The sequence below is a fragment of the Ammospiza caudacuta genome, chromosome Z (assembly GCF_027887145.1).
Source record: "Ammospiza caudacuta isolate bAmmCau1 chromosome Z, bAmmCau1.pri, whole genome shotgun sequence".
Lineage (NCBI taxonomy): Eukaryota > Metazoa > Chordata > Aves > Passeriformes > Passerellidae > Ammospiza > Ammospiza caudacuta.
Window position 1 is genome coordinate 87,643,253 of NC_080632.1, and position 24,307 is coordinate 87,667,559.

The following is a 24,307-nucleotide window of genomic DNA, read 5'->3' on the forward strand; positions in this document are numbered from 1 at the left end:
CACAAGGTTTTGGGGGTCACTTGGGCACCCCAAGGCAGTGGGAAGGGTGGTCTGGGCACCTTAGGGTTGCTGGGGGAGCACTGGGGATGTCAGGGTGGGCACACTGGGGGGGAACTGCTGCGGAGGAGACCCCGAGGCTGTTGGGGGGTACTGGGGCTTTTGAGGGCACACTGGGGCTGAGAACTGCTCTGGAAGACACCCCGGGGCCGTTGGGGGGTGCTGCGGCTTTCCGGGGGGCACTGGGGCTTTTGAGGGCACACTGGGGACGCCGAGGGGACACCTGGTGTCGGTGGTGGGCTCGCTGGGGCCGGGGGTGGCACAGGGCCTTGCCGGGCCTCGCTGGGCCTGCCGGGGGTCACCGGGGCGCCGTGCTGCGCCCGAGGCCGTCCGGCCGCGGCTGCCGGGGGAGCGGGGGGGCCGTGCGGGGCCGTGCGGGGCCGTGCGGGCGCTCCCGGCTGCCATTTCACCGCCCCGTCCCTCCATTTTCCTGCGAGCGCGGCGGAGCCGGCCCGGCCCCGGCCCCGCCGCCGCCCCCAATGTAGCGGCGCGGCCGCCCCGCACCCGCCCAGCCGCGGGGCCGCCTCCGGCATGCGGAGCTGCAAGATGGTGCGGGTGGCCAGCGTGCTGGGGCTCGTCATGCTCAGCGTGGCGCTGCTCATCCTGTCCCTCATCAGCTACGTCTCGCTCAAGAAGGACAACATCTTCGGGGCGCCCCGCGCCGCCGGGCCCCGCATGTACATGTTCCACGCGGGATTCCGGTGAGGCGCGGCCCGCCATGGCGGCCCGGGCCGGGCCCGGCCGGGCAGCGAGGGGGGCGCGGAGCGGGACCGGACGGCGCCGGGAGCGGCCACCGCACGGGCCGGGCTGCGGGGAGGCGGGCGGGGGCACCGGCACGGCCGCGGCACGGCGGCGGCGCCGGGCGCTCTCCGTGGTGCTGATGGCGGCGGCCGCGGGGGCGGGTCGGGCTCGGCCGGTAACGGGCTGCGGGTTTGTGGGGGTCTGTGTGTGTGGTTTGTGTGTGCACGTGTGCTGTGTGCTTGCGTGGGCGTCTCTGTGTCTGCGGGGGTGTCCTCATGGGTGCTGCACGCATGTCTCTATGTGTCTCCATATGTGTGTGTGGGTGTCTCCATGTGTGTCCCCATGGCTGCGCACCGGTGTCTCCATGTGTGTGCATGAGTGTCTCCATGTATGTGCGTGGGTGTCCCCATGTCTATCCGTGGGTGTCTCCATGTGTGTGCCTCCATGTGTCCCCATGTGTGTGCATGGCTGCCTCTGTGTCTCCATGCATTCCTATGTCGGTGCATGGATGTCTCCATGTGTGTAATTTGCTGTCTCTGTGTCTCCATGTGTCCCCATGCATGTGCATGAATGTCTCCATGTGCGTACATGGCTGTCTCTGTGTCTCCATGTGTCTCCATGTGTGTACATGTGTGTGCATGGCTATCTCTGTGTCTCCATGTGTCTCCATGTGTGTACATGTGTGTGCATGGGTATCTCTGTCTCCATGTGTTCCCATGTATGTACATGTGTATCTCTGTGTCTCCACGTGCGTACATATGTGAAAATTGCTGTCTCTATGACTCCACGTGTCCCCATGTGTGTGCATGGGTATCTCTGTATCTCCATGTGTGTACGTGTGTGTGCATGGCTGTCTCTATGACTCCATGTGTCCCCATGTGTGTACATGGCTGTCTCTGGGTCTCCATGTGTACATGTGTGTGCATGGCTGTCTCTATGACTCCATGTGTCCCCATGTGTGTGCGTGTTTTGGCGTCTGTGCCCACCTGCAGGTCTCAGTTTGCACTGAAGTTCCTGGACCCCTCGTTCGTGCCCCTCACCAACTCCCTGGGCCAAGAGCTGCAGGACAAGCCCTCCAAGTGGGTGTTCAACCGGAGCGCCTTTGCCCACCAGAGGTGAGCCAGCGCCTGGGCACTGACCGGCCCGGCCGTGCCCCTTCCCAGCGGCATTAAGGGAATGCAGCACCCTGCTAAGCACTCCGGGCAGCTAAGGGAACGCAGCACCCTGCTAAGTGCTCCGAGCTCTGAGGAAATTGCCAGCGGCAAGAGACAAAGGCTGAACCAGAGCTTTCCCCTAGACACTTGCAGCTGTCCCGAAAGACTGGATTATTTCAGAGCAGGACACCAGGCTGCAACACACTTAGTTGTTGTACTAGAACGTGACCCAGTTTCCTGGTGTGCAACTGGAATTGTCATTACTCCAGGATAAATAGCAGTGGTTTAAGAGTGGAAGCATTTGGCCTGTAAAGCCATGAAAGGCTGTGCTCATGGAGGCCAGAGGCACACAGAGAAAGTTCCCAGCTGCTGGCAGTTCTGAGCAAGTGCAGTGCTGCTCTGCCTCCAGCTCCGCTCCAGCTGCGGGGGCAGGCACACAGCTTTGTGCTCTTTATACATACATCTATTTGCTGATTGCATATATTTAGCATTTCTGTAAAAGAAAATAAAACCATGTAGCCATTTAGGACAGCTACTGCCATGTTGGACTGTAATTTTGTCCTGCCAAATGCCTGCTGGTTTAGGGGCTGCCTGGTGGCTCTGCTCACATGTCCCACCTGCGGAGCAGGAATCTGGCTCTGTGGCCAGGCAGGATGGGGCTGCTGCACCCCTCAGTGCAGGGTTTGGGCTCTTCTCCTCCCTTCAGGCCACAGTCCAAGGACAGCAGGACAAGTACTGCCCTTGGCACTTAGTCCCATCTTTTCCCAGGATCTCCCAGGCTGTGTGACAGTGACAGTGGCCCCCCTCGGTGCTGCTCCATCCCTGGCACCAGCAGCTCCATAAGCCTGCTCCTGTGCTACCCCTCGGATGATTTTAGCTGATGCCTCAAGGAGCTGCCTTTGCACTTGTCCGTCAGCCAGAACCCATAATTAGGGCACCCAGTGGGACTCCATTAATGCTCAGACATTGGGGGATGTGAGCTGGAGGAATGGTTGTTTGTTTTCCATAAACATAAGTAAATAAAGTCCTATTCAGTTTCTAATTTTATGCCCTGCAAGGGAAATTCCCAAGCAGGATTGGTTTTGTTTTCTTTGTAAGTATCCCTAATAACCCTCCTAAAAGTGCTGCTGTGCTTGCCCAAATATGAATTAAGGAATTATATTTGCATAGATGGAGACAGTGACTGTCGCTTGGTTTTGTGATTGGAAGCTTGTTAATGAAAACATAAATATAAATATATATAAATTGTCTCCTGTCAATTCAGTTGGATATCCTGGGTTTGTTTCACGTGCCTTGTGGCTGCGCCAGGAATGAGAGGCACACAGAGTCCCAGCAGAACGCTGTGCCTACCCTGTGTCACTGCCCAGACAGGGCAGTGCAGTGCTGGGTGGCTGTGGGGTTGTAATGGGAGCTGCACCCCTTGTCCTAAGCAGCCAATCCCATATTTTAATCCTGACACCATTCCAAGAGGCACAGGCACAGCCTGAGCTGGCATCAGTAGGCACCAGCCAGTAAATCCAAGTGGACCTAAAAGTGAGGAGCCAGCTCCCTCATTCCCATCTATTTATATTGATTTAAAAGCCACTGCACCATGTTGCTCAGGAAACTACTTCAGTACACTTTAAATTAAAAAAAGGAAAAACATAAGTCTAGGTGGCAAACAAATCCACTGCAAAAAAGGGTAAATAGAGCTCCTCGTTTTCTGCTATTTTGTTCTTGTTTTAGGCAAGAAATCCTTCAGCATGTTGACGTCATCAAAAACTTTTCTCTGATCAAGAGCAGCGTTCGGATCGGGCAGCTGATGCACTACGATTACTCCAGCCATAAGTATGTGTTTGCCATCAGCAATAACTTCAGGTCTCTGCTGCCTGACGTGTCTCCCATCATGAACAAGCACTACAACATCTGTGCCGTGGTCGGCAACAGCGGGATCCTGACCGGGAGCCAGTGCGGGCAGGAAATTGATAAATCGGATTTTGTCTTCCGCTGCAATTTTGCTCCGACCGAGGCTTTCCAGAAAGATGTTGGAAGGAAAACCAACCTTACCACCTTCAACCCCAGCATCCTGGAGAAGTATTACAACAACCTCTTGACCATTCAGGATCGCAACAACTTCTTTCTAAGTTTGAAAAAGCTCGACGGGGCCATCCTTTGGATCCCCGCTTTTTTCTTCCACACGTCGGCGACAGTCACAAGAACACTGGTTGACTTCTTTGTTGAGCACAGAGGGCAGCTAAAGGTCCAGCTGGCTTGGCCAGGAAATATCATGCAGCACGTTAACAGGTGGGTGGCCAAATACATCTCCTAACGATTTTCCCCCTCATGCCTGATGTGGGAGGCACATCTGGCTAGTCAGGAGCACTGCTTGCGAGAGCCACTGACGTTTTGTGGTTGCTTCAGAACAGCCTCCAGCTACTTCTGAGCAGCCTGAGTCTGAGTCCCTCTTGTTTTCCCAGGTACTGGCGGAACAAGCACCTGTCCCCGAAGCGGCTGAGCACAGGTATCCTCATGTACACCCTGGCCTCGGCCATCTGTGACGAGATCCACCTGTACGGATTCTGGCCCTTCGCCTTCGACCCCAACACGCGGGAGGACCTCCCGTACCACTACTACGACAAGAAGGGAACCAAGTTCACCACCAAGTGGCAGGAGTCCCACCAGCTGCCTGCAGAGTTCCAGCTGCTCTACAGGATGCACGGTGAAGGACTGGCCAAACTCACCTTGTCGCATTGTGCCTAAGAACCTAAATCTTGAAGTGCCAAACAATTGTCTAAAAAAGTGCCCAAAACCAAATTAAACGTTCTTCAGATCGAATTCTAAAAAGAAAACAAACCCACCCTAGAATCTTTTCCATAATTTAAAGATGCTTTTCAGCTACTGCTCATCCAAGGTTTCAGCGTATTTAGCGGTGCAGAAGCTTTTATCATGTTCTGTGGATGCGATTTGTGCAGCTGCAAAGTTGAAACATTTTGCATTTCTAGATAAGCCACTCAGTATGTTTTAATATCTGTTCATATTTTAGCATTCTACTAAACACCCTAAATAATTTTATTGTTCCTTGCCATTAGAGCTAGAAATGCTACTTTTAAAAGGTTTTGCTTCTTTTGTATCTGTTGCTGTCAATAGCTCAGCGTTGCCGTGGCCGATGGAGGAAGCCACTCGGAATTCCAGCGCATTGTCACACGCAAGCTCCTCAGTGTGGATCCTGATTTCCACCACTTGGGTATTTTCCTATTTACTGAATTTTACATTTTTTAAAGAATAACAAGAAGAAGGTCACAAAGTGGCTCATACCTTAGCTAGGTGTTTATATCACTCTTGGAATACTTCAGTGTTTTAATTCCTTTTCGGGACAGATCCTAGTCCAGACTAGACAGATGGAGGCATGTTCATTCCCATCCAGCTGATGCTATTCTGTCATTTGATTTTAAACTTAAACCACCACAATATACAGAATTAGGCTTCTCTGGAGACCTATTTGGTGAGAAAAGCCCCAAACCTCATCCCTCTGCTTGGGCAGGGACTGGCAGGATGGGCAAAAATGGAAGCCAGGTGCTGGGATTTTTAAAACCAGTTTTTGTAGGGAAGTGAGCAGAGCTGGAGCGCAGGGAAGAGGCAATGCCATGACCAAATTTCCCCATTTATGTCTGTAACTTACCAGTCAGCCAGCTGGAGCAGTGTCCCCCTTTCCCCATCACCAGCAGCACTCCGAGGCAGACAGGGCAGCTGCTTCCTTGGCACCACAGGAAATCCAGCTGTTTGGGGACAGGACAAACAATAGGGTCACTTACAGTTGGGGAGCGTTGGCCATTACGTCTCAGGATAAAGGAGCCTGGGAAATAACTGGGTTTCTTATGACTATGCTGGCAAGTATTTAACCATTTTTTACTGTTCTGAGTGAGAACTGACCCCACAATGACAGAAGATGCACAATCCAGTATTTAAAATGGCACAAGTTAATTTTCCTTAGCTTCTTTACCTGTGTTCAGACATAGGAGATGAGGAAGGAGATCTCCAGCACAGCACCCAAGCTGAGCAGCCCAGGCATGTCCTGGTGCCCACTGCAGCCAGGATGGTTCTCCCCAACACCCCTGGGTGGAGAAGGAGCTGGTGGCTTTCTCCTTCATTGGAAATACCCCACATTTCCCAGCTCATGGAGCCACAGTGGGGCAGTGGTGATGTCCCCCCAGTGCCAGCAAGGGCTGTGGGGTCACTGCCTCTGGGAGTGGTGGGGCTGGCAGTGACCAGGCACCACTGCAGGGACACTTCTCCACGTGCTGGAGCACACAGATGGTTTTGCCCCAAGCCAGAAATTGCACAGGGAGAGAAGAGCTCTGCTCTGGTCGTTAATGAAGGGCAGGAATTAATAATTTCTGCCATTGTTTCCTATGGAGCTGTACAACAGCCGTGCTGGTCACTGAGACCCATGGTAAAGCAGTGCCCAGCAACTCCAATCCTAAAGGCAAAGAGCCCACGGGGGCAGAAGGGTCACTCCAAACCCTGAGTGACCCTTCTTGGCCTCTCTAAATGCCAGGTATTTTTATCAAGAGGCCTTTTACCAGTTTCCTGTGGGGACCCATCAGTTCTCCTCAGCAAATTAAAGAAATGAGAGCTATTATCATTATACTGGCATGAAAGCGGGGAGCAGTGTGCTCCATACAGTTCTGGAACCTCCCGTGGTCCTGGAGAGGGGCAGAACTCCCTGCCAGTCCTGGCGTCACCACCAGAACTTTCCAAAAGCACAAAGAGGCACCAAATGAAGAGAAGGAAGCACAAAACTGACTGCAAATATTTGGAAATGGGAATACAGAAAAATTATTGACAGAATGCCATATTACATCATTGATTTTTAAGCAAAACTCCCCATCGATGCTCCAGACCCACATTGAACATTTCAGAATCATTGATTTTAATGGGGACTTCTGCCCCGTGATCGATGGCGCAGCACAGCCCAAAGTAAATTGCTTCTTAGTATCAATATTCTTTTGCCCAAGCTTGTGCAAGGTGGAAAACCATCTCAAAGTGCACAGCTTTTGTTCTGCCAGGTGGGCTCTGAGGGAGAGGTGAGGATGGCAAGGGATGGACAAGACAGTGGCTGAGGAGAAGAGGCTCTTTGGGACTGCCTCTCTCCAGCACAAATGCCTTTGCATTAATAAAAAAGCATCTTTATTATTTATTTAATAGTTATTTACAAGGTGCTGGGGGCTGCCCTCCTCGCTCAGGACAGCCAGTGGCCCCTGCAAGTGGCATCACCTTCCCTCTCTTTGGCCCCAAACCTTCCTGCATGAGAGAACTCTCCTTCCCATGACTGAATGTCTAGACAAGCCAACAGAGCTAATGCAGCGTGATCAATACCTGTAAGTACAAAACATTTGAGGCTCCAAAATCCAGACAAGTCCTCCTGAGCTGCTCCCTCTGTTGGGAGACCCTGCTTGGCCCTGGGCTGCCAGGACAGCGTCCAGTGGCAGCCACATTCCTCTCCAGCCCCTTTGCCAAGGGGCTGGGGGTGTACATAGGACTGGGAATACATGTTTCCTCTCTTCTTTCATACATCTTGGCTCTCTGTTTTTGTTGCTTGCATCTCCTTGGTGAATGGTAGCAAGGCAGATGAAAACAGGCATTTGGCTACCAGGTTTAGTTGTAACACTAAGCCAAAAAGCAGGAGATTGTGAAACAGAGCTAACTGTGAATGGAGGCTGCAAAAACAGGGCAAACAGGAAAAAGCAGGTTTTCTGTAAATGAATGTGTCTTTCTTTCAATGGCTCTACAGTTCAATGCCTGACGGAGTTGTTTTCGATAAAAAATATAAACATAAAAAAAAAGAAAAAAATGCCATAATTGTAATAAAGTTTTCATTAGTAAGGGCCATACTAAAAGCATCGTTTATTTTTCAATGGCTGATGTTCATAAAGGGCCAGGGCACCTTTCAGGTGAGTGGTGGGAAGGACGCTGCAAGCGGATCTGCTCCAGCCCCATGACCACGGAGAGCCTTGGGACAGGGGCTGAGGGCTGGCACCAGGCTGTGTGTGTCCCCAGGGCTGGCACCAGGCTCTGTGTGTCCCCAGGCCGAGTGTGTCCCCAGCCCAGGCTGGAGCACAGCACTTGGTGCCCTGGCTCCCCTCGGCACGAGCATCGGGGCTCAGGAGCTCTCAGTGTGATCCCGTGGTGAGATGTGCCTGCAGCATTGACTCATGTGCCATAACCTGATATTGAATGCATTGTTTTTAAATAAAATGGTTTCTTGTGCATTGGGAGTCTGTAAAACTCCACTGCCTCTGCTTCTTCCTTATTATTATTTCCCAAACTGCTCAGGGCCACTGATAGGTTTTACTGGAAAACTTCACCAGAGGAGTTGCCAAAAGTGTTGCTTAATGCTGCCTATATTTAATTATGCAGTGCAACAGGCTTGGTGTGATGGATCAAATTCTGCACTCCTGTGAAATAGGTGAAGATAAAAAGTGTGGGAATGTGGGCAGTGATTGGCTCAGGGTATTTGCTCATTAAGGTGAAATACATCCCCAGGAACATCTTACAGCCCATTGCTGTTTCTTGTTCCAGGTGACCTGCTGCTGGCTCCAGCACTGCAGTGCCCTCACTGGCAGGAATTCTGCCGTGTGTTTTTAGGAGCTCACATGAACTCCCAGGACCGAGTCCCCCAGGCTGGCAGGCACAGGAGCAGAGCCATGCCAGATGCTCTGTCTGTGCTGTGTCCCACCACTAAACCCACTACAGCCCATACATTTATCCTTGAGACCATTCTGGCAGAGAGGCAGGGATCTATAGTCCTATAACCCAATTTGGGTATGGGGATGGCATAGGAAAAATCCTTTCCTTCCTCTCCCGCTGGTAAATGTGAGGAAGGCTCTGCTGGCCATGGGTGCTGGGGCTGGAGGGTGCCAGTGGCCAGCATGGCTTGAGCCCCCTGCCCCATGTCCAGCTCTGTCCTGAGGGGCTGAAGCTGCTCGCTCTGCAGAGAACGGGCTTGTGACACCAGTTTCAAAATGCCAAAGAAAACACTTGCAACGTTTGTTTGAAAGCAGGTGAAAATGACACCTGCAGGCCCTGGCCAGCTGCTTTAGAGGAGAACTCTCTGTGCCTGTGCCGTGTCCTGCACTGAGGTGTCACCCTGCAGTCACCCTTTCCTGCATGGTTTGGGTCAGGTGCGGGTGCTGCAGGACACTACAGAAAACTCCAGAGAACAAAAGAGGAGAGGAATTAAATTTCATATTCCCAGGGGAGCCACAGCCCAAACCAGAGGGATGCTGGGCAAGAAAGCTCAGCCAGGCCAGGTCACTCCCCAGGTTTGTCCCAGCCTGCCATCCCTGGCCACCCCACCGCTGCCTCTTGGGGGGAGCAAGGACACCCGGCGGTGGCAGGGGAGGCTGGCTGCAGGCAGACAGGAGAAGGGAAGCTAACAAAGAAACCCCCTCCTCCCTCCCCCAGGAGCAGGGACAGCCTCTGGCAAAGGCAGCCATGCAGGCAGGGAACGCTGTCCCGCTGGGCAGCCCCAGCTCGCTGGGCTGGAAGCAGCAGCAGCAGCCCCCGGCCCCCCGGCACCGCTCCTGCCCACCGTGCCCAGCTGCCAGCTCGGCGGCACCTTGTCCTGCCTGTGTGACAAAGGACACCCGGCACCCTCCTGCCTCTGGGGGCAGGCACTGCCCGTCAGATCGGACCCTCGGCTACAGCTGCACCACGCAGGATGTTTACACCTTGATCCCCAGGAAGGTTTTGAAATTAACTTGGAAAGACACCAGACTTTGACACTACGGTGTGTAACAAAACATCCTCAGGGGACACAGCCATCAGGTGCAGGTTTGGAAAGAAAAAGTCAAAGACCTGATGAATTTGTTGGAGAAGAAGGCAAGGCAAGAGGAAAAGAGTGGAAAAGAGAGGAAAGGGGAGGACACAGACACCAGCTCATGTGCGGCACCAGATCCCCATCAGGGTCTGCCCACCCACCCTCCTCCCGCCTGCCCACAAAGGCACCTCCGACTCAGGAGCGCTGCATTCGCCTCTTTTTTCTCCAAATCAACCGCAACTTTTGCCTTCCTTTAGGAAGGACAAAAAGATTTCACGCCTAAATTGCCCTGAACAAAGGCACCTCACGCCAGAGCTTTCTTTTCTGTCTTCCTTTTTTTCCCCTCACCACAAGCTGGCAGCGGGAGGAGTAGCTGGGGTGGGGGGAACTCCACTTTATACCCGCCTGATAGTGCCAAAAAGCAGCTCAGAAAACCCCGGGAGCTCCAGAGACATTGTGATGACAGCATGGAAAGAAACTGATCATTATCCTTTGGGATCTAATCTGTAGGGAAACTGGGCCCTGTCATACACAACCTGTTTGCAAGGAGATACCAGGCGCTCTGGAGAGTGAGTGGCCTGATGATCGAGGGTCCAAAAGGTGACATTTCTACCCATTTCCTTCTTTTAGTTACTGGAAAGACCCAGCGGAGGTGGGACTTTCACAAATACGGGGACGGTTATCAGGGCCGAGATAAGGACTACACAAAACTCAAAGACACTCAAGACTGCTGTTGCTGCTGCTGATTAAAGGAGAAGCAGTGAACTGCACGGCTGGGAGCAGCGGGCACAGTCCGACCCGGTGTGTCTTGGCACAGGGGCCCTGCACGGGCTGTGCCATAGCAGGCAAGTCCCCGCTTGCCAGCTGCATGCCAGGGTGTGCTGTCCCCTCGGGTCCCGGTCCCTGTCCGCTCCCATCCGCGCTGCCCCTGTGCAGAGCCGCGCTGCCAGCCGCACGCCCAGTGCCCTGCGGAGCTGAGCGCTGCCCCTGCCAGGCGCGGGGCTGAGGGCGGCCCGGAGAACCGGCCCTTCCCTGGGATGAGGGGAGAGAGCCTGTCCGTGTGTGTGTGCACCGGGAGCGGGACCCCTCAGCCGTGTGCCAGCGGGCGGCACGGGGATGGCGGGCTCCTGGGACTCACCATCCACCCCCGGGTGAGGTACATTCATCACACCTTATTAATGAGCCCGAATTCAGCCGCATTTAAGGCAACCTATAACCAATAACCAACAGCACAGATCAGCGCTGTACCTTGGTTTGCAGCAGCGGACAGGGAGGCAGCAGGGCCGGCTGTGTTCAGCGGGGCCCCGGGAGCCGCCGGCTGAGGGCTGGGCTGAGGGACCGGGGGATGCGGAGCCGCTTGCCGGGAGGAGAGCCGCGCGGCCGCCGCGCAGCCGTCACCGCATATCCCCGTGGCGGCGGTACGGGAGGACCCCCGGCCGCTGCCGGGTCCGGTTCCGGGCCGATCCCGGGAGCTCCCGGCGGCACCGCACGCTACAAAGGCGGCGGAATCTTTAACGGCCCCGCCCTCCCCTCACGTCCCCTCACGGAGGCCACGCCCCCCGACCCTCAGCCCACCAATGCTCCCGCGCGCCCGCCTTTCCCGCCCTTCCCACCGCCCTCACGCCCGCCCTCACGCCCGCCCGCGGCTCAAGCCCGGCCCCGCGGGCGCGGCCGGGGCGGAGCGGCCCCGGACAGCTCCCGCCGCCCGCAGACGGCGGCGGCGGCGGCGAGGCGAGGACATGGCGCGGGGCCGGCGCGGCGGGCCCGGCTGAGCCGCCGCTGCCCGTGGGGCGGGCAGCCCCGGGCCGCGGCGGCCGCCGCCCCGATGAGCGGATGAGGAGCGGGCGCGGCGGCCGGCGGTGCCTGGGCGGGGAACCGGGTGCGTGCGCCATGAACCCCGAGCTGGCGATGGAGCCGCTGGGCAGCCTGCACGGGGCGGCGGGGCACGAACCGGAGATGATGGGCAGCCCCAGCCCTCACCACGGGGGCCGCAGCGCGGGGCCGCTCCGGGTGCCGCCCCCCCCGCCGCCGCCGCCGCCGCACCAGGAGCTGCCCCCCGCCACCCGGCCCGCCATGGTGCCCAGCATGGCCTCGCTGCTGGACGGCGCCGCCGAGTACCGGCCCGAGCTCTCCATCCCGCTGCACCACGCCATGAGCGTGCCCTGCGAGGCCTCGCCGCCCGGCATGGGCATGAGCGGCACCTACACCACGCTGACGCCGCTCCAGCCCCTGCCGCCCATCTCCGCCGTCTCCGACAAGTTCCACCACCCGCATGCCCATCCGCACGCCCACCACCACCACCACCACCAGCGCCTGCCGGGCAGCGCCGGCGGCGGCTTCGCGCTCATGCGGGACGAGCGCGGGCTGCCGGCCGTCAACAGCCTCTACGGGCCCTACAAGGAGGTGCCGGCCGTGGGGCAGAGCCTCTCGCCGCTGGGCAACGGGCTGGGCCCGCTCCCTGGCTCCCAGCAGGGCCTGCACGGCTACGGGCCGCCCGGCCACGACAAGATGCTGAGCCCCAACTTCGAGGCGCACGCGGCGATGCTGGCGCGGGGGGAGCAGCACCTGCCCCGGGGGCTGGGGACGCCCCCGGCCATGCTGCCGCCCCTGAACGGCGCGCACCACCCCGCGCCCCCCGGGCCGCCGCCGCCGCACGGCCCCGCGCTGCCCGCCGGCCGGGAGCGGCCGCCCCCCGCCGCCGGCCCGCAGGGGAGCGGCGCGGGGCAGCTGGAGGAGATCAACACCAAGGAGGTGGCACAAAGGATCACGGCGGAGCTGAAGCGCTACAGCATCCCGCAGGCCATCTTCGCCCAACGAGTGCTGTGCCGCTCCCAGGGGACCCTCTCGGACTTGCTGCGCAACCCCAAGCCTTGGAGTAAACTCAAGTCCGGCCGGGAGACGTTCCGCAGGATGTGGAAGTGGCTGCAGGAGCCGGAGTTCCAGAGGATGTCTGCCCTGCGGCTAGCAGGTAGGTGCAAACCGGTGCCAGGCGGGGAGCGCAGCGCGACCCTCGGAGCGCAGCGCCGAGCGGCCGGCCGGCCCCGCAGTGTGTCCTCCGCCGGCCCGGCCCGGCCGCTTCCCCGCTCCGCCGTGAACCGCGGGGCTGTGCGCAGCTAGCCGGTCCCCTCCTCCCGCGGCACCGCGCACCCCGGTTGTGTCCGGCGGGGCTGTGAGGGGCTCGGGGGCGGCGGAGAGGCGCGCTCCGCTGCCACCGCCGGGCGGCGGGGCCGGGGCTGCTCTCCAGGGCCGGGTGCTGAAGGTGCGCACTCGGCACCGCACCGCGCTCTCCGTGAGCATCCCTCCTGCGCCTGCCGGGCGCACCGCGGGGGCCGGGCGGGGGCTCCGCGTCCCGGGACAGGCGGGGCCGGTGGGAGCGGGCGGGGGCCGGACCCCGCGCAGCCCCCGCGGCCCCGGCCCGGCCGCATTGTCCGCGGAGGCCGCGCGGGCGCCCCCTGGCGCGGTCGCGGGGCGCCGCAGCCCCCATTGTTCTGCGGGGGCCGCGGGGGGGGCGCGGGCAGCGATCCCCGGTACCAACCCCCGGTACCGATCTCCGGTACCGGCCCTCGCACCGCCCCCGGCAGCGCCCGCACCCGAGGGCAGCGGGACAGACCCGGCGAGAGCTGTGAGGCCGCGCGGGGTGCGCCCGCGGCGCGGTGGGTGCCCGGTGGTGGCCCCTCGGCCGGTCCTGCGCGGGTGCGGACCGGGGCCTGCCGTGGAGCACGGCCGGGGCTACCTTCCCGCTCCCCGGGAACCGCGCAACCCTGGACGTGGCAGTATAAGGACACGGGGGACTGTGGCACGGGCAGATACGCGTGGGACAAACCGCAGCATAGGGTGGGGGCCAGGGGCCGGGGCTCTCTGCTCTGACAGCGACGAAAATCCCGGGATATTTGTGCCACCGAGACCGCCCTTCTTTTATTTCAATTGATCCCGACGAGGGCAGATCGTTTCCCAGTGGGCAGGTACACAGCGGGCTGTTCCCAGGGCTGCCCGCCTTGCCGGCCCAGCCGGAGGGCTCTGAGGGGCCCCGGGGGTCTCTCCGGTGGGGAGATGGGCACAGGGAGTTCCCTCACGAGGGGCAGCTGCCGGAGAGGCTGGGGTGCGGCAGAGCAGGGCGAACAGGAGCCATGCATGATTGATGGCCTTAATCCCTGGCCGACCTCTAAGCAGAGGTGCTGCGGGTTAAACACCCACGGCCTGGGGTCTCCAGAACGCCGTGGAGAGTGCTCGGTCTCTCTGGGATGCGGGGGCAGTCCCGGTTCAGGACAGGGACGCTGATCCCCTGCTCGGCTCTAGCGCTGACTGCAAACTCGGCTGTCCCTTCCAGCAGCCGCGGGCATCCGGCTCCTCTGTGCTTGCAGCCAGGGGAAGGTGCCGGGCTCTGATAGGGGCGTCAGAGCGACACAAGGGGTTCGGGTTTTTTGCCGAGCACGCGGTGATGTCGCCTTCACAAACAAACGTGTATGGAGAGGGAAATCGATGCAGATAATGTTTAGAAGATTAAAAGAGCATTAATGCTGGCAACAGGAGCATCAACGCGTGGACCCAGTTTTCATTGATCTGGAACCTGAGCCGGCTCATTTCCAGTAACGTGGCTGGTGCTTTTCCTTCCCAGCACTGGTCCCGGGTGGGGGTTCCCCGTGGAGCCCTGCATATAGAGCAGAAAATCAGGAATCACAGCTGCATGCAGAGTTATGCCTGTATAATTTTGGGTCTCTGCTTTACCAGGCCCCCTGAATGCCTCTGCATCCAGAAGTAAAGTTTGGAGAGAGCTCAGGTGCTAAGTGGCCATGGACTCCCCATGGAGCGGGAAAGACCTTTGCAAATTACCTTTCCCTTCAGAAAATCGATTATTTTAATTTCCTTTTATTACCACGTGTGAATATGCGGCCCCATTGCCTCAGTGTTTCCTTCTCCCCCTTTGCTCGCTTGCTTAAATCTCCCTGAGCATGGGGAAAAAGCCACAAGTATTTCAGGTGTTTAAAAACAAAAAATACCCATCAACCACCCACCCCAAGAGGGGTGCAAATCTGCTGTCCTTGAAGGGAAATCCCCCTCTCCCTGTGGGAGCAGTAGCAATGCGGGTGTGATCAGCATTTTTTCTTATTATAGAAGATATATAGTGTTGTCTATCCTACTCTAACCTAATCCGATGTAGTGTTATTATTTCTGTGCTCATTGTCTTTTCTCGGGGGTCTTTAGGAGCCCTCTGTCGGGGCGGTGTGGGCGTTCTGTGCGGGGCAGTTCCGCGGGCACAGCGCCCTGCCGGCTCCCGGTGCCCGAGCCCGGCCGCGGCCGCACCGGCAGAGCGGGGCCCCCTCGGGACGGCCCCGGGAGAGCCCCGACGGACAATCCGTACATTTCTGCGGGGTCAGCAGAGCGCCCCGCCGCCTGTTTCCCTTCTGCGGTGCCTTATTGATGATGAAACGCTTTTGTACCGAAACACCATCAGCGGTTCATTAGCGCGGAGCTGCCCGATCCCGCTCCGTGCCCTGTCAGTACCACGGAGAGCGGCGGAAAGGGACCGGAGCAGGGGCGGAGGGAAGGGAGGAGGAGAGCGGGAGCGAGACGAGACCGCGGGGTCCCCTGTGCCCGGCGAGCCGTGCGTGGCAGTGCCAGGAGCGGGCGGTGGCAGTGCCACATCCCAGGGCTCAGCCCCTGCACCCCCAGGTGCCCCAGCCGAGGAGAGGGTGTCATAGTGAGGAGTGGGCTGTGCACACTTGTCCGCCATCCTCTGCCTCTTTGTGCCCTACCAAATGTTTCTTCCCTGGATTTTGAGACTGTTATGTTGTCTGCATCCCCAGCTAAAAATTAGGCACGATAACATCTGTATCAGGCACGTTACCTATTTATAAAGCTATTTCTTAGTGCTGAACTAAATATACAGGTATGTAAAGGTTCTTTGAAAGGTGCTTAGTGGCTTGAAATATTGGTGCTCTCTTCAGCTATAGATTAGTGGTTGTGTTTGAGCAATCCATGCGGTAAATTGTGGTGCTGGCTGATAAATTGTATTTCTCATGTACCAACTTTCCGAAATCATCCCCTGCCCCAGCTCTTTGTTCCACATCATTTCTGAAGGCGTTTCTGCCACACAGAAATCTGAATCCTGTTTTTGCAAAGCAAACGAGTTTTATCAGTTTCTTGATTATTTGATGAAGTTCATTCTGAGTACATTTTGGCTTAAATGCATTTCTGTATTTTCTCCCCTACTTTTTAAAAGAAACAATTAATTTGCCATCAAGTGTTACTCATTCTGAAGCTGTTTTCCTTAGAAGATTTTCCCCCCAGCATCTCTTTTTTATTTTTCCTGTATCTCTTGCCCATCACTGTTTCAACTGAAATATCCCAGTCTCAAGTATTCCTCTCCAGCTGAAAATTGCCACAATTTACTTTTGTTGAGGAATGCATAGAGGTGAGAACATTTTTGCCAACAGGATTATTTCCCAGTAACCGGTGTCGGTCCTTCCCACCCTCTGTAGGAGTGTTTTTGCTCCGCGCTGTGGCCCCGGGTGCTCATCCTTGGCGCTCCTCCCTGGTGCTATTCACAAACCCTTGTCCTGGATGTTGCTGCCATCCAGCAGCTGCAGGAGCTGTTCCTTCCCTCCCAATTAGCCATTACAGGGAGATGACAAGCGTCCTGCAGTCCCCAGCACGGCTGTGCCGGGCTCGGAGCACTAAAGCAGCAGCCGCTCATCAGAGCAGCTCCCCTGGAGCTGCCTTCAGAGTGCACACGGGGCTCTGCAGGTGTGCCGAGAATGGAGCTCCGGGCTGAAAGGGACTGCAGGCATCGCTTGTCCTCACAGCCTGCCCCTTTCTTCAGCATATCCAGAGGGGGATTTTTTACCTAAGCGATCTCTTCCAGGGCTTACAGGTACAAAAAACCCTTAATGACTGGCCTTAATCTCACTTTTTGTCTTCTAAACCCTTTGCTTCTCATCTTATCCCCACTAGACACAGCGAAGAAGAACACTCCCTTCCTTCTGATAGCAATGTGTTTGTATTTAAGGCTCCCATCCTGTCTCCTGTCTTCTCTGGAAAAAGCCCATCATACCTGGGCGATGAATATGCAGGGAAAGCTCTATATCCAACGGGACAGATAATACATCTCTTTTTCCAAGGTAAAAGATTTTGTATCCAGCTCTATCCATCTTGCAGACTTTCACATAAAAGGCTCTCTGATTTATAGAGGGGTTTGCACACAGAAATCATACCAAACAGACTAATCTCAAATGGGTTTGGTGATAACATCAGCCAGACAACTCGCTGATGGCAGAGAGAAATGCAATCAAAAAAGAAATTGGAGTGTTTTGGGGTTGTTTGGGGGTTTTGAGCTATAAAATCAAACTGCTCCGTTGTGAAAAAAGGGACTCAAACCACTGGTAAATGCTGCTCAGAGGAATTATTAGACAAGCGATAGAGGCTGGCAGGTTCCCAAAACGCAAATTGTCTCCAAGACCAAAATATCTCTCAGTAAGCAGGGAACATATTTATGAGCAGCGGTGATTTTCCAGCAGTTCTCATCCCCTCATAATGGGATGGGAGCACGAGGCATTAAGCTTTGGCAGGCAGCGCTGGGCTGCAGGAGGTGAAGGCAGAGCAGAGGAGGGCTTCCCACACACCTTCTCCTCTGTGCTGGGAGGGAAACAGCAGGTGGGGTACCAAGAGAACACCTTCCTGGTGTGAACTTCTCAGAGCACTGCAGGAATCCTGGATCTCCAGACAGGGAACACCTCGCCATTACAATGGATGAGCAAGCAGATCTTCCCTGGAAGAACAGAATTAACTTTGTGCTACACATCCAATCTGTTTTTTGGGATAAATGCCATCAAGGGCATTCCTAGCTAGGGTTTCAAAAATGAGGAGTTTGGTGTGTGTGCAGCAGCAGGGATGAGCAGCAGAGGCTGCCCACCCCGACAATGTGATTATTTGCATCTTCATTCTGATTGCTCCTTGTTCCATAATGATTTTGTACACAGCGGAGTACTTAACCTAATTTGTATTGATCTCAATCGCTCTCATTCGTGCATACTTAATTCAGAGAGGTAATCAAATTGATTTCTGAGGCCTAGTTTTTAAAAGATTGTAGTAACAGGGATATACAAGGGGTTGCTTTAAGTGAATCACAGCAAGAGAAAAACATTTTAAATCTTTATAAAATGTTTTGATGGTCATTTCATTGTGTTCAGTATTACCAGAGTAATTACATTTCCCTCTCACTGAGTCCTCTCCAAAATCGAATAGAGGAGCAGTTTTAGTTCCATCAGACAGATAACTGGGTTTGGGTGACTTTGCACCCACACAAACCACACGGGCAGATCAATATTCACCACTTGTCCTTAGGAACAGTGGGGAGTGAGGACATACTGCTGGACTGAGGGAACATTGGTCTCTGCTTGGCTCCTGCTTAGCCCCTGCTCTTTGTTTCGTGGCTGCAGGGGGCTCACAGGGTGGGATTGAGCTGAGCACTAGAGCTTCTCGGTATTTTTCAGGACTTCTGGCATTTTGGAATGCCTGGGCTGGCTAGGTTCCTCTCTTGTGGGGAAGAAAATGGAAAATCAGAGTCATTGTTGCAGAAAGTCAGGGAAATTCAGTGTGATGATACTCAGGGTGTCACAGTGCAGTGTCGGGTCCCTGCATCCTCCTAATGCCCTTCAAGCTGTGGGGCTCCACTTTGGTCCATCTAAGGGAAGCAGCACTGGCCCCAGTTCTGAGCAGTTCCTGTTGTTTCTATTGAAGAGCATCTTTAAACCAATGCAGAAGAAAAAACTTTTCTTTTATATTTTTATGTATATTTTTTTCCACAGTTACGGCTTTCAGTTCTTGCCGGTTGTCCATTTTCTTCCATAAGATATGTTCAGGTTTAACCACAGCTAATAAATCAAATTGTGCTTAGAATCCAGATGGTCTCTTCCCTTCCCTCTGCTGTTAAAACCTTTCTCTTTCTTCCCGGAAAATCACTTGATTTTATTAGAGTGCTCACCCCATTTTTCTCTGCTGAGAGATGCACGTCAGGCGCAGCATTTGCCTTTGTGGGGCCTTTTCAAGAGCAAACTCAACAGTTCAAGCAAAGTATTTACTGAATGCATCAAAAAGCACATACCTCTGCATTATTTATTATCAGATACCAATAACTGTAAAACGCAGAGTATCTCAGGACATAAATTAGTGATGGTAGGAAACACTCCACTCGTCCCAGTGTCCCGGAACCGATTAGGAGCTGCAGCAAAGATGCTGCTGCTCATCATGTCCCCAGCACCAGGGACATCACCTCCTGGATTCTGGACACGTGGCCAAGTGGACCCAGCTTAACATCTGCTTTTTCAGCTCAGACAGGCAGCTGGATGTTATCTGTGCAGTGTCAGGGGTGCACTCAGAGGGCCCAAACCCTTCCCTCCTGCTGCCTGTGGGATAATGGCCTTGGAGAGGTGAGTCTGGCCACTGGGGCCAGGGGCAGGCTCACGCTGATGCTCACAGGAGCATCCCTGCTGCTTCCTGCTGCCGTGGTGTGCTGGGAACGTTCACCACAGCCCTGTCTGGTTTCAGCCCAACTCTCAGGACCAGCCTTCTCTTGTGCTTTGGGGTGCTTTGAGGTCTGACATTCACCTCCCTCCCAGAGGCAGCTCGGCTGCAGCCACTGGAATTTGGCAGCTGGGAGGGGTCAGGGTCAGCCACTCCATGAAAATCCCCCAGTTTCCTGCAGAAATGCTCTGAGGTCCTGTCCCTGCATGGAAGGAGACAGTCAGTGCCACAGTGGCTGAGCCAGGCTCCACACAGGTACAGCCCTGACTGGGTTAATCACAGACATTTCCACAGTCTGATTTTTACTTTTGGGCCAGCTTCATTTCACGTTCCAGACCTGCAGAATTATTTAACAGGGCTGCTTAAAACCCGCCCGCTTATCAATTCTCTGGGCTCATTTTGTCCCAGCACATTACCTAACCACATCAACATATGGATTTTCTCTCTGTGCCCGCTGCAGACGGCCTGGGCAGGCTATTTTTAAGTGTGGGTGTGCTCCGGCAGCGGTATTGGTTTCAGCACTTGCTGTTCTCTCTCTGCTAATAAATACAGAGCAGCTATTAATACGAATGGGGTTTAGGATCCATTAGCAGGGCTCAGCGATGGCCCAGCACTGCTGCCCTGCGTGACCTGAGCTCTGAGGCTGGCTTCACCCTCGGGACATGCCCCGGCAAGGGGACAGGCATGGGAGCGGTGCCCTGGGGTGCTGGCACTGCAGGGGAGGAGCAGGGCAGGGCCAGGTGAGCCAGGGCCTGCCCTGGGAGCTCCCTGGTGCTTTTTCCCCTTGGTGCTCACACAAAGTTGCTGCTACTGGAGCTTTGACTGGGGTTTGCTTTGGGCTGTTTCAAGGGACTAAACTAACGTACAGCTGTTATTCCTGGCTATTGAGAGGTATTGGGGATGTAAAAGCAATGCAGCCCACTGGATTCCTCTGGGAGCCCTCTGGTCCCACGTGCCAGCATGGTGCTGGCTCAGCTGGTGACATTGCCCACACCGTGTGACAGTGCCTGCCATCGGGGTGGCTGGCAGGGTCTGTGGGCACCACCCTGACGCTTTCTCTCTGTCTCTGCCACCCTCTCCCAGCCTGCAAACGCAAAGAGCAAGAGCCCAACAAAGAGCGGAACAACTCCCAGAAGAAATCCCGCCTGGTTTTCACGGACCTCCAGCGCCGAACGCTTTTCGCCATCTTCAAGGAGAACAAGCGTCCCTCCAAAGAAATGCAGATCACCATCTCCCAGCAGCTGGGCTTGGAGCTCACCACCGTCAGCAACTTCTTCATGAACGCGCGCCGGCGCAGCCTGGAGAAGTGGCAGGACGACCTGAGCTCCGGGGGCTCCTCCTCGGCCCCCAGCACCTGCACCAAGGCGTGAGGGGCGCGGCGCGGCCGGCACAGCGCGGAGAGCAGCGTGGCCCCGCGCCGGTGACTAAAGCACAATCCCCGCAACCAAGCCCAGCCCGGCTGGTCCCACTCCTACGGCTTCTCTCAGTCTTAGCAGGCGCAGGCTCCGCTTTAACCTCTCTCCACACAATACTATGCTCAGGACAGGCGAAGCAGGTCTGAAACGTAGGGGAGTTGTTCTTGAGGCAGGTTTCTCCTGAGCCCCGGGTTTCCGTGGCCGGCCCGGCAGCCTCCCGTGCCCGGCGCCTGCTGTGTGCTGGCCACACCACCCTGCGGCCACACGACAACGGAGCACAAAGTCAGATACTAAAAACCCAAGACCCTGTTTTTAAAATCAGGCATGGTTTTTTGTTACGTGTTTTAGGGAAAGATCAGATTTGAGGTTTTTTTGGTCGGTTTTTTAGTTTAATTTAATCAGCTTGTTCTTGGATCAGAAAAGTTCAGTTCTCTTGAGCTCGAAGCATCAAGCACAAAGCCGGTAGCTCCAGCCACAGCCCGGCCCTGGGCTGCCCAGGGCGGCTGTGCCAGCTGCAGCCTGACATCCCGGGAACAGCGCACGAGCCTCCAGCACAGCTGGCAGTTCCTCACAAGCTCTGTGCTTGTACCTAAGGCACACTCAGGAGGTCGATGGAACTGCTACAGTTCATGGAGCAAACACTATGTTTTGGAACTTAGATTAATTTACATTATTACATCCTTTTTAGTTTCTGGGAATCTGGTTTCTCCTCAGCAACAGCTGTTACCGAAACCTTTTCAGCGTTCAGTGTATTTTTGTTCATTTTATCAGTATTTTATGGTACTTTCAAGCAGGAAAAGAAACAGAAACAAGCCCTTCAGATGCCACTGACCGTTTCAGATGTGCCGCGTTTAGCTCTATCGCATCCCTAAGTTCCTTTTCCCTGCCAGCTCGCCGAGCCGGCAGGAACACAGCACACCAAAGAGACAGGATTTCTGCAAGCCAAAGATGTTTATACCTTGCCATTTGTCCTTGTGGCCGCAGGTGCGGGTGGCTGGCCGGCGCCGGGGGGGCCTGGCGAGCCCCAGGCCCTCTCTGCCGCCCTGGCGGCGGCCGCCGGCTGCTGACCGGCCTGGGCTCCGCCACAGACACTTGAGACTTTTTTATGTACTATTAATCGAAACCAAAGAAACGTTTTCTGCACCTACTTCTTCTGCAACAAACTGTTCCATTGAAAGATAAAATAAAAATTAAAAAAAAAAAACCAAGGAAGCATGTCAGGAAGCAAACGAGTCCCACACTGTGTTCTACAAACATCTCGGACGTTTTCGGAAGCAGATCTCAAAGAAAGGGTTGACAAGAATGAGAACAAAGCAAAGCCAGTACAATTGCTGCTTCATTTGACAACTCAAGTCCTCTTAAAGTCGAAGATTGTCTTTAATTTGTGCCTATGCAGTTTTTTCAAAAGAACAAGGAACAGAGCAACCAAAACCTCAACAGCTACAATACCAAAGATGAGGATTCTCACTACTTGTGTTTCAGTTTGTTTCTCCTCTTGCACGACTAATGCACATAACCCCACTGATCTCTGGACAGGTAACCGCTCGTGAGTCTCCGTACAGCCAGAAGGGTGGGTTCTTTTATGTTTTCCCTCTTTCTGCCCCACATGGCACCTCTCTGAGAGCTGCATGGACTCCAAGTGAGGATGTTGGGATACTACCCTGATGCATCTCCTCCCTGCAGGGAACACTTGTGGGTTGGCTGTGACCTGTGTGTTGGTCTCCTGTGTGTCTGGAGCCGTGGACAGCCACCCTCCTGCGTGTGACATCGGTCCTGTGACCTCCACCCTTCTTTCTCCTCCCCAGGGATAAAACTTGCAATATGTGTGTTCCCATCTCTGTCACTGTGAGTGCTGAGCAGCGCCACAGCCTGGCTCCAAACCTCCACCTGAACCAAAACCAGTATTCAGCAGTTCCTGGGCCAATTCAGGAGCTGCTGCTGACATACTAACCTTGTAATGTTCTTTGATCCAGGTCATGATAATCCAGATCATGACATGTCCAAATCTATCCTCAGAGCTGGAGCACATCTTGCTCCTCTCTGCCTTTAAACAAGGGCTTCATTTTAACTGCTTCACACAACTGCTGCTGTCACTTTCCAATTAAAATAGAAAAAAAATCAAGAAGCCTCACCTGCCCAGGAAGGAAAAGTCTCTGGAAAGCAGATTCAGGATCCTCACAGCTAAATTGACAGCACGTGCCTGCTCTGGGGATCAAAGGATCCTTTGGCAGATTCCAAGGAGATTTGGAGAATCCTTGTAGCCAGACATGGAATAAAGTTGCCCAAAAATGGTCCCAGTCTGTGTGGATGTATCCTGAGGGCTTCTCACCCAAATGCCAGATGTTTGAGTGCAGAGTTTGGAGCCAGCAGGCTGTGGAGCAGGGCCCAGCTGAAGTTTCCCTTTCATTCCCACCTGAGTGTCCATCAGACCAGCCCCTGGTGCATTTTGAGCTCGGCATTGCCCTCAGGGGAGCTGTCTCATGCTGATGTGTCCCCTGCAGTCTGCAGTGACAGGGGATGGCACAGGACCAGTGAAAACCGCAGTGCTCCTTCCTCAGCTCCCCTTCCTGCAGTGAGAGGGCAGGGAGGTGCATTGTGTCCCACAGGGAATGAGCCCAGGCGTCTCTGAGCGTGTGGGACGCCTCAGTGAGGCTCACCTGCCCCGAGGGACACTGCCCTGAGGGACATCCAGATTGCACAGCTCTGCCTTCCCCAGAGGCAGAGGCAGCTGCCCACAGCTTCTGGTGGAGCCTGGCAGCAAAGACCTGGGCCTTTTGCTCCTGTCAGAGCTCATCCAATAGCTATAACACAGGGAGTTTAGATCAGGCACTGAATTACTTACAAATTTCTCCTCAGTGAAATTCCCTCCACATTGTGGAAGTGTTTGTTATACAGCATTACAGAGTAGCAACACAACAAGGCTTCTCTGGGCTGGGGCCTCAAACCTGTCATCAGTCCCGATGCATTTTCACCCCAAGATCCTGCTGCATTTTTTATCCCTGCATCTCTCATGGCCCCGTGTGTCTTCCATTTCACAGTCCACCCCCTCAGGCCTTTATGTAGCAGCTCCCTGAGAGAGGAGCGTGGCAGCCGGACTGTGGTGAGGTGTTTGTCCTGCCCACACCCCACCAGACCCAGCAGCTGTGTTCCACCTCCGGGCCCTGTGCCGATGAATCTATAGAGCTGTGTCATGTAACTTGTTGCTTTATTTATTGTGCTGCCAAAGACTGGTGTGTACAGAGAGTATCCCAGTATCACCTTCTGGACCAGGAACTTGGAGCCGCAGCCTTGGGCACAGCCCAGATGAATTCAGCTCTCGAGAAGCCTTGGCCATTGCTGGACGTGCCATGCAGAACACAGAATGTGCTCGCTGAGTGCGGTTGCGAAGCTGCACCGTGGACGTGCCGTCCCTTCAGCGGAAGGCAAAGCGCCGCGGAGCGCCCGCGGGAGGGCAGGGCTCTCCTTGCCCCGGGGAGGCACGGATGGCCCCGCGCTGCAGGGCGGGCTGGCTCCGGACGCGGCCCGGCTCCCCTGGCCGGCACCAGCCCGAGTGTTTGTATGACATGGGGAAACTTTCTACTTGGCCTCCTTTATATTTATTATGGGGAATTTTTATCGTTTAA

At 55.4% G+C, this 24,307-nt stretch overlaps 2 protein-coding genes across 2 annotated transcripts; both read left to right on the forward strand.

Annotated features, from left to right (window-relative positions):
- Window positions 1-588: 588 nt before the first annotated feature.
- On the forward strand, window positions 589-8,163 carry ST8SIA3 (ST8 alpha-N-acetyl-neuraminide alpha-2,8-sialyltransferase 3). The gene is made up of 4 exons (XM_058823838.1): window positions 589-758; window positions 1,791-1,913; window positions 3,678-4,235; window positions 4,409-8,163. Exons 1-4 carry the CDS (start codon window positions 589-591, stop codon window positions 4,689-4,691), a joined length of 1,134 nt encoding a protein of 377 aa, XP_058679821.1. The 3' UTR covers window positions 4,692-8,163.
- Window positions 8,164-11,583: 3,420 nt separating this feature from the next.
- Window positions 11,584-20,639, forward strand: ONECUT2 (one cut homeobox 2). The gene is made up of 2 exons (XM_058824167.1): window positions 11,584-12,718; window positions 20,353-20,639. Exons 1-2 carry the CDS (start codon window positions 11,584-11,586, stop codon window positions 20,637-20,639), a joined length of 1,422 nt encoding a protein of 473 aa, XP_058680150.1.
- Window positions 20,640-24,307: the final 3,668 nt, after the last annotated feature.

Bases quoted from the DNA above. Each gene is read 5' to 3' on its own strand.
- ONECUT2 (XM_058824167.1), top strand. From the start codon at position 11,584: ATGAGGAGCGGGCGCGGCGGCCGGCGGTGCCTGGGCGGGGAACCGGGT. The intron at 12,719-20,352 runs GTAGGTGCAAAC...ACCCTCTCCCAG, and splicing joins GTCTGCCCTGCGGCTAGCAG to CCTGCAAACGCAAAGAGCAA.
- ST8SIA3 (XM_058823838.1), top strand. From the start codon at position 589: ATGCGGAGCTGCAAGATGGTGCGGGTGGCCAGCGTGCTGGGGCTCGTC. The intron at 759-1,790 runs GTGAGGCGCGGC...GCCCACCTGCAG, and splicing joins ATGTTCCACGCGGGATTCCG to GTCTCAGTTTGCACTGAAGT. The intron at 4,236-4,408 runs GTGGGTGGCCAA...TTGTTTTCCCAG, and splicing joins ATCATGCAGCACGTTAACAG to GTACTGGCGGAACAAGCACC.